Source organism: Sinocyclocheilus anshuiensis, unplaced genomic scaffold, assembly GCF_001515605.1.
Source record: "Sinocyclocheilus anshuiensis isolate Anshui unplaced genomic scaffold, SAMN03320099.WGS_v1.1 scaffold5, whole genome shotgun sequence".
In the NCBI taxonomy this organism is placed as follows: Eukaryota; Metazoa; Chordata; class Actinopteri; order Cypriniformes; family Cyprinidae; genus Sinocyclocheilus; species Sinocyclocheilus anshuiensis.
In genome coordinates, this window is record NW_015536464.1 from 358,848 (window position 1) to 368,688 (window position 9,841).

A 9,841-nucleotide genomic window follows, 5' to 3' on the forward strand; every position below is an offset into this window, starting at 1 on the left:
AAGCACATTTATAACGGCGAAGTGGCAGTTTAGCTCATTTAGTGCATACACAATGTTTTATTTTAAAATAATATTGAATAACACTACAGTTTCAAAATGAAAATCAAACTGCATGTGTTTTAGAATGTTAGTCAACACGTCAAAATAAGTGCACAGCAAAAGAGTTTTAAACCAATGATTTGAAAAGCACTTTGATTCAACTTTTATTTTGACATTACAAAGTGCACTTTTTAAAAGTGTGTTAAGAAGCATGAACGTGTACATGCTTTAAGTTCACTTCAGTGGCCTTTTATTTCACTAATATTATCTGCAAGTACAGTTATACTTTTTGGATTTGAAGCACGCTACAATTGCTTATTCATGTGCCCTTCTTTTTCACAAAGGACAGAAATAAAAAGTCTCAAAATGAAAATAATTCACCCTCACATTGTTCCAAACCTGACTTTTTTTTCTTATGTGGAACAAAAATGAAAATAAAAAACAATTGTCTTATGGTCCATTCAGTGAAAGTCAGTGGGGTCCAAAAGAACTCCATTTGGCCCCAATCACTTTCACTGCATGAAAGAAAACTATCTTCCTACGATTGTGTATTGTCATACATGTCGCTGTTATGCCTTGTCTTAATATGGGTCTATGTGGAATATCATGCGTCTCAATTCCAAAGCTGAGTTTCAACAATGAGATCATTATTCCTGCAGCATCGTTAAACGAATGTTGCATGTCATCTTTGTTGTTCTCTCTCTCTCTCTCTCAGTGACCAGTTTTGGTCAGGAAAGTCTAAAGGAGCACGTAAGGTGTCCAAAGTGCAGTGGAGCAGCACATTCCTGAGAGCTTCCTGAGGAATTCCACAGGCGCTTTCAGTAGTTTTTGTGTTTGTCACATTCCTCCAGCGAGCCACCGCGCTGAGTGGAAGAGGAAATGGATAAGGCCACATTGTTAGATTGTGACTGAGCCAGAAAAACAGAGAGCGAGTCTGCGGCGGAGTACGGTGACCAGAGCAATCATTAACTTATTATGAAGCACAACAATATGTCTCAGGATAAATCGCTTTATAAATGTCATACAGCATAATTAATCTCATTCTTATTGGCTCTTAGTTCATAAATCTGACATGCATGACATACATTTGCTTTGAAAACAAATATGATGCAATCACACAAGGTGGGTCATAATCCTCAAAAATCTCGATTTATCTGAAAAACTGCCACTTTTTTATCAGCTGTCCATGATGTAAGACTTAACAAACATTTGCTTTAGTTATTGTTTTATGTTTTTGACCTCAGCAGGACAAATAATCTGCGAGGTGCCATTGTTTGCTGGACTGTGACATCACTCTAGCATTTCCTGCCCCCCTGCAGTGACTTTTGAATGTTTCATATTTTTCCAGTTCATCGCGGGTGGAACAGTCGCTGTATAAATATCATAAATTCGGTTTTATTCCTTGTGGGTATTATTCATGGTGTTTTTAAACATATCAAATCATTAAACTAGCCTAAAAAGCATATGCAGTTTCATGTTTTGCTTGGTTTTATATTTTCAAGGCATATCCATGCCTTTTATTTATCATAAATAAAAAATAAGCATGCATACAAATAAATAAAGTTAACAGTAATATATATGTATATATATTATATACACGTTCTGTTTGAATAATGATCAGGTCCTATCTGTCATTATCACTGCACGCTTATTTATTTTATAGAGTTATAATAAGGAAAAAATGGATATTAAGAGCACACACTAGTTGTGAGAGGATCTTCCACCTGTTGTTATTCCAGCACACATTTCCAGCATGTAATAAAATGTCTTCCTCTAGTTTACAATATTTTGCATATTTGAATCAGTGACATTTGTTAACGGGTGTGCTGATATGATTAATGACAGACAAGTGATGCTGCCATTATCTTGTGTAATTTGCATATTTTGTGGATGTTATCTCATTGGTAAAATACATAGGGTAGCTTTCATGCCTATGATTAAGAAAAATGTCAGTTGAGACGCATTATATATGTTAAAACAATATTGAGAAGGAAGATATTATTGCTCAGACACTGATCTCATCTGATATGGTAAGACTTTAGTTTAGGGACAAGTTCTTACTGTTAACTAACTGTGCTTATTATCATGCATATTACTAGCTGTTTATTAGTATTATAAAGCACCTATTAATGCCCTGTTCTGCATGACCATATCAGGGGGAGTTTACTGAGGCTAAAGTAGTAGTAGTTAATATAAGATACTATATATCTTACTGTATATAGAGATTACATTGAACAAAATATCTATTAGATTGGTGTGCGCTTTTACTGTGAAATGTTGCATTGGCATGTTTTTCAGCTTGATATTAATACTAAATCATGGCAGCACCCACTCCGTATCCACAATCTGTGTTCCTGGACTTGACTGGATATCCTGCACATGCACTATCAGTCCTGCTTTTTCCTCCGGAGGGGGGTTTCTGCACTGATGTGCAGTCTATCCCGGGACACATGCAAAACATGCCATTAAACACTATCTCCAGTGACGATGACAGCACACGGCCTCCCCTGCGGAAATAAACGTTCCCTGTTTCTGTGACACTGACTCGTCCAGGGGGAGTCACTGACATCAGCGGCTGTCTTTCATTCTCCCCTCCACCTCATTCAAGCCTGCAGCCAATCAGGAGGCAGGAATTCCTGGACTCAGTGTTGTGTAACAGCCAGTGGGCGGAGCTTCAGGGAGGATAAATGAAGGCGGGCAGGTTGAGTTGAACAGAAGCACCTGTCAGTCTCTCTGTGGACTGCAGATACTAACTGTATATCATCACTTAACTGGATTTAACAGACGTGTTAAACTCCCGATAATGGCTTGCTCACTGTGGACTGCTGTCTTCATCTCAGTGACACTCTGTGTGCTGCAGCAAGGTAAGACACTTTTACCTTTTATACCTTTCCACAGCACGTGTGTTTTCTGTGGTTTGACACAATTTTATTGAGCCCAAATGGAAATTTTGCTTCTCATATTTTTTAATAATCAGTCTGCATATAATACTCATATTGTCCTATAAGACTCTATATTCTCCTGAACTTCACTGGTGGCTATCAGCCAAAACTTCACACACACAAAGAAAATCATTATGCCTTGTTATCTTTACAGATAAGCTCAGCAGTTATTACTGAGTGTCATATCTATATAGAGTACTGTATATTTGTGTATTGATCAGATTAAGCAGAAAGAAATCTCAGAAACGTATAATATGGAATAATACCAGAATTTGTGCCGTTATCAGTAAAAAGTACTTTTGGTGGTGTAACCTAATGTATACAGGTTGATTTAGTCATATAAAACTTCAATAGAGTCAGTAAATTTGGATGTTACTACACGAAGTACATCTTAGGTTGCCAAATAAACATTTGGGGAATAGCTTTAATCATAGTGTCTGTGTTTTCTAGGGTTTGGATATCCACTATCCGATCAGTCCGAAGCATCAAGCAATCCACCTGCTCTCAAACGGGTCCGTACCAAACGCTGCTCCTGTAGCAGCTGGTCAGACAACGAGTGCATCTATTTCTGCCATTTGGACATCATCTGGGTCAACACACCGAAGTGAGTACGTCTACTATGACAAAGGGTGAATGTAGGGAGTAGAATCCATAATATGTCATTGTAATCACCTGTAGACCCCCAAAATAGGACTCCTTGTTTGCATGTGTTCGCTCACAGCGCTCTGTTAACCCTCTCCCTCTCGTCTCACTACAGTAAGATCGCTCCTTTCGGTCTGGGAAGCCCTCTGTCCCGTCGCCGGCGCTCCACGGGCCGCTGTGAATGCGCCAATCCCGCCGACCGGACCTGCTCCAGTTTCTGTCGCAGCAGGTGAGCCCAGACTCTGCAGCCTCCAGCTCCACCCTGAAGATGAAATCAGACAGATACGTGTCCTTTCATCTGTCACGGATGCCGTATCGGCAGCCATGTGTGACCTGCGGAGATCAGGGCAGCTTGTGTGTGTGTGTGGGGGGGGGGTTTCAGCAAGCTCTTCTCTGAGATGAAGGCAAATAAGGGAGTGAATGAGAAACCGTCTAATGACTGAAGCAGTTATGAGTCACCAAATCAAAGGACAGCTATTTTTGGACAAGTTTAATAGTATCTGAAGATTCCTGTGGTTGTTCAGGGATGGCATTAGCCCTTGTATTTATGTGTGAGAGACATCTGGTTTCACAAGAGCAAGTCACTAAATAAAGTAGATTGTATACAAATACAATCCAGTCTAAGTTTGGACACATGTGAATGACCAAATTTGCAACTAGTGAATTCAGTATGTAACCTTATTCTCAAATTTTATTTGCAGTTCAGAAAATCCAGATATGGAGATCGTGACCCAGTTTGATGACCGGTCAAATCATCTTGGCAAAACTAGCGATTATTTACTGTCATCTCTCAGGTAAATCATTTTCTGTCAACATAAGCACATTCAGCACATGCTTTTGCTTCAGTGAACATAAAATACCCTGCTTTGGGGCTAAACTTCATGTTATTTTCATTTGCAGGAAGGCGAGTAAATACAACTTTGTGACAGCCTCACGATCGGCTTCAACCAAGAAGAAATCCAGACTCAGGAATCTCTCGATCAGTTAGAGAGAGATGAGGTGACGGTCGTCTGATGGAGCGCCTGAGCAAAGTACCAGATGAAGAGGATCTGCCTCATGAGAGGAGGATGGATTGACTGAATTCAAGACTGCCGAGGCACAAACCCTCAGGTACTTCAGCTGAACAGGAGCAGAACGGTCCTAGTAAACGATGATTTAGGTGGTGAAAAGAAGAACAGATCACCTTCTGCACCAGTGAAATGGTGACATTTCCAAACGAGTGAGTTAAAAACAGCAGAAGTACTGCAAACAACATTTAAGTTTGTCATCTTCGAAGCTATGGTGGGGAAAAATGAAAGACAATTAAAAATGAAACCCCTTTACCCCTGCCTGATACTGTATAATCTCTATTCCTGACACTGAATATTAAAACATTTTATTACCCTTTATTTATTAGGGTTTCTCTTCATTTGATTATTTATTTATTTATGTATTTATTTTTGATTTTATTTGGAAATGAACGTGTCTGATGCTTTCTGTGATCAACTGCTCGAGAAAGCGTCCAACTGTTTAAAAAAAAAGGAATGTTTATCTGTTCTCTTGTTTTATTCCATTTTTCCTCATTTTCCCTTCAGTGAAGGCGGAAGTATTTATTGCATACGTTCAGTGGACTGTTTTTATTGTTCGGATACCAGCAGGTCTCAATAGCTCAAAGCTTGCCAAAAAAATGCTGTTCTTGTTTTCCTAAAGTCAAACCCGGCTGCTACTGTCTGCCGGCTCCATTATATAAATACTGTAGTACTGTGTAGACTTCCCATTACTGCCTCAATTAAATGCAGTCTGTTCATGACTACTTTAATTATACATACAGAGTTTTGACTATTGCCATATATGCATTTAGCTCTGCTGTACCTGTTCTTGTTTTCCTCTTGTGAAGAAAATGACTATTAGTTACTCCCAGATACTTGAATGTTTAAACTTGAATTGCTTGCAACCAGCTGTCAGTTTGTTAACTTATTTAATTTATTTAATGAAATGTATTTTTGCATTATTGTATCTGTTAATAAACAATATACTACCGAATAACAAAGAAGTCTTTTTAACAGTTTTCTGTGTTACATGGCTGTTGAATCAATCATGTTCAGATGTGTAAAATATCACATTGCACTTCTTGTTAAACATTAAACTCCTCCACATAATAAATCCGACACCTCAACAGTACATTACACTTTACAAACCTACTTTAACCTAACCCTAACCCTAACCCTAACAAACCTACCACACAAACAAATCTAACACAATCCCATAATGGCCAATGACTTCATGCATAATTTGTCCGATCCACTTGTGTAGGTTATAAATGTATGAGCAATACACTTTCGATTAGGAAGGTTCTGTGTGCTCTATTATGTATTTTCTGGGGTGTGTATAAACTATGGCAATTTTATTGTCAGCAAAATCACATCAGGCAAATTTATGGAATATGCACATATATACATACAAAAAAATATTTGCAGATGCACATATTTAGATGTCTTATGTGACTTCTGCTTACATATGTCATTTTATTGCTCAGCCAACGTCATATTTCATACATTAAGATCCCCTTGATAAATGTAGAACTTCGGAGAACTGCGAATTCCACGTGTGCATCCAAACAGGTGCACAACATACTTTTCTTAAAAGTCAGCAGAGAGGTTAGCTGTAGGTGAGGCCAGAGCATTTGTGTTATTTCTTTTTTAAGCAGTGTTTGACAGTCGTCTGGGATGGTATTTTATCTTGTTGAGATGTGCAGTCTCTTTGTCTATCAGCCCGTTCCAACTGCCCAAATGTTTACTCAACACGTGCAGTTTTGGAATTCCGAGGAACATTTGAGGTCCCTTAATGCAGGAGGAAAGCCTCATGATGCGGGTCAATCTATAGAATTTGGCTTATGTAAAATGTTTGGAATTCCTTACATTATTATTATGGGTTACTATAGAGTAACTAACAGAGCCATCAGTTGATTACAGTTTATCAGCAGATCAGCTACATGATGTGCTCATTAATCAATCAAATTAACCACAATTACTATGACATTTATTATTACAAATTATTGAATCATTGGATGGTAAGAAAATCTCTTTTTACCAAATTTCAATGTATGGTAATTGTTAATATTTTTGCTATATATATATATATATACACACACAGAGAGGGGGGGGGTTACTGCATATTATTTTCTAATATAATTTTATAATTGCACTAAATTGAAGGGATAGTTCATTAATTAATGACAGAATTTTCATTTTGGGGTGAACTAACCCTTTAACATTCAAATTAACTGTTACATTTTTAAAGTTGTAAATACATATTATTAGAGTTTTGTTTTACAAGAAAATACTTTCTTAATTCAAAAATGTAAAAATATCATATTTACCTCCATGTTACCTGCTATTTCTTTGTAACTGATTATGAAATTTACTAGCAATTTCATGAGTGAAAATTGCTTCTACACCGATTTTTTTTCAGTGTAAATAGCAACAATAGGAGTGTTTTTAGTAAGAGGTTTTCAATCTTGATTATTTGGTAACACTTTAGTATAGGGACCAATTCTCCCTATTAACTTGTTAGCATGCCTATTAACACCATATTGGCTGTTTATTAGTACTTATATAGCACATATGCTGCATGACCATATTCTACATCCCTAATCCTGCCCAATACCTAAACTTAACAACTTCCTTACCATTAATAAGCAGCAAATTAATGGTTTGTTAATGGCGACAATTGGACCTTAAATAAAGTGTGACCACAAATGTAAATGTAGAATTTTACACCATTATGTGCAACTAGGCCTCAATTAGAGTGAAACAAACTTTCCCCCCTTCATCTGTCTTTCTTTCTTCAGCAGAGATGAAAGCACCTTGTGCTCACACAGCTCTTTGAGAGTAAACAGCTGACTAAGTGTAAGAAAAAACAGGATGCCGTCTGCACATTCCCGTCGCATTCCTCCAGACGCTCAGTTAACGAACTACTAGGAGAAAAAAATGGAAAAACAGTGGAAAAACACTCGGTGAGAGGAACATATGTGGCTGGGACGGAAACTGATTACGACTAAATTATTGTGGTTGTCATAACACTGTGTGCTTTGTTTTAATCTTTTCCTTTGTGTTCTCTAAGATTTTTTGTGCTGTTTAGGCCATTAGCAGTGGATGCAGCTGCATGTATGTCTGCAGGTTAGCATGCATTCATTTTAAGGACATTTTATCTTTTCTTTGCTCATTTTTTTTCAGACTGGGGGTGATAACAGCAGACTGAAAGTTCCTAGTCTTCCTTCTCTTTCATTGCAGGGATGTGTGTCTGTATGTTCGCTATATATTAGGGACAAAATGTCCTCAGAGCTTAGCTAAATCTGGCAAAATCTCATTTTGGGGTTGTCTTTTCAAAAGGGGGCAATGCAAATGCAGAGCACTTCTTTTAGGGGTAGAATTAGTCTGCACTAAATACACTGTAAAAAATAAATCCGTAAAATAACAGAAAAAGTACTGGCAGCTCATTACACGTGACATTATCCATTAATTTTACGGACATTTCCATTAACTCTATTAAAAACACAATGCAATGAAGTGTAAAATGCAAAATACCGGTAAAACACCTGTAAAAAATAAATATGGAAAAATTCCTTCAAATTATACAGTATATTGTGCCCTATTTTTACAGATTTTGTTTTAGAGTGTATAATTGGCCCTGTGTAAATGTTGGGGGGACAGGGATCAGATATTGATTTATTTGTGGGAACTAAATGTCACAGCAGGATTATTAAAACTTTATAGAACCTACATGCGAGGATAAAAAGAGAGAGAAAAAAGAAAACACATTTACAAGCAGATTAAATTATGTTTTGATCATATTTGTAAATTAGTATTTTAGTTTAAAAAGTCATGTTAGTTGTATTTTAAGTCCTAATTTGAAACTTAATATAAAAACAGTAAAAGTCAATATGAAGTCTCCATCATGATATCTAAATGAATGTGTGAGTGTGTGACAGGACATTTGAGTTCAGGAGAAATGATGTGTGAGATTATATAACGTGGGTCTTGTGAAGCTCTGCTGACCCAAAGGATGTGATATTTGTTTGAAATTATGTTTTGTCTCTTGTTGCTCTTATAAAATGATTAGCCTACTACATACAACATAACTTGTCTACATAACTTGATGATCAGGTGTGGGTAATCTACAAACAACCCAGATGCAAAATGGGTTCATGCCATAGTAAATAAAGGGCGCAAATGGCAGTAAATTATTGAATGCAAACCTTAGGGTTTGAATGATTTATGCCGTTTATGATAATGATAATGCAGTTATGTGGTTTATGATAATGCCGTTTACACGACAACGTTTTCAGCCAAAATCGGGAAACTTTTTATGCGTTTTGCCTGTTCGTTTACACATCAATGGCATTTTGGGGACTGAAGACGCATAATTTTGAAAATGGGTTTCAAAGTGCAAGTTTTTGAAAACACCACCGTTATCGTTTCTGTGTAAACACCCAATACCGGAATCTTTGAAAACTGTGATGTCATACGCGTTCATAGTACATGTTAGTTATGTAGACATGAGCAGTACGTGTCGATTTTAAAGGCAAGCATGATCAAACATACAAAACAATGGCGGAGTATATGGTACTGTTGCTGCTCAAGAGTTTTCTAATGCAGCTAAATCTGCTATCGCTATGAATGAGGAATAGAGCAACAGTCGGTGTGGTGATTTTAGTGACGGAACTCCCGCCCACAAGGAGCTAATCGTCACTTCCCTACAGGTAGGCTACTGTTTACTAACAAGGTGACAGCGCTAACTACTGGCCTGGCATACGCAATACCGCGTTTTTGGCAGTTTTTCGCGGATGTGTGACCCAAGGAGTTAGCAATACCAAGTAACGCAGGAACTTGACAAAATGTAAGGAACTTTGTATTAGAGTCAAAATCTGCTAAGGGATAATTAAATGTAACAAAATGTGAACTGTATCCTCTTTTATTGGAAAATTAAACACCATTTTATCAAACTTTGATAACTGCCTTAATTTTTTAAAGAACTGAGAAGAATCTGCATTTTATAGAAATCACCTGACAACTTCAGCAATGGAACAACAAATTTAAGGTGCGTCCCAATTTGCGTATATGCACTATTCTATGCCATTTTGTAGTATAAATAGTAGTAGTATGTTCACAATGAAAATTCCAAAAAGAAAATTTCCCTTTAAATACCCTGATGATGCACTTAAATAATCCCCCCCCCCC

The 9,841-nt window shown here is 37.3% G+C and overlaps 1 protein-coding gene across 1 annotated transcript; it reads left to right on the forward strand.

Moving 5' to 3' along the window:
- The first annotated feature begins 2,778 nt into the window (after window positions 1-2,778).
- LOC107687990 (endothelin-2-like) lies at window positions 2,779-4,979 on the forward strand. The gene is made up of 5 exons (XM_016485559.1): window positions 2,779-2,903; window positions 3,432-3,585; window positions 3,739-3,852; window positions 4,325-4,417; window positions 4,524-4,979. Exons 1-5 carry the CDS (start codon window positions 2,843-2,845, stop codon window positions 4,609-4,611), a joined length of 510 nt encoding a protein of 169 aa, XP_016341045.1. The 5' UTR covers window positions 2,779-2,842; the 3' UTR covers window positions 4,612-4,979.
- The last annotated feature ends 4,862 nt before the right edge of the window (window positions 4,980-9,841 follow it).

Coding starts and splice junctions, on each gene's coding strand:
- LOC107687990 (XM_016485559.1), top strand. CDS start 2,843: ATGGCTTGCTCACTGTGGACTGCTGTCTTCATCTCAGTGACACTCTGT. Junction 3,586..3,738: donor ATCTGGGTCAACACACCGAA/GTGAGTACGTCT, acceptor GTCTCACTACAG/TAAGATCGCTCCTTTCGGTC. Junction 3,853..4,324: donor TCCAGTTTCTGTCGCAGCAG/GTGAGCCCAGAC, acceptor TTTTATTTGCAG/TTCAGAAAATCCAGATATGG.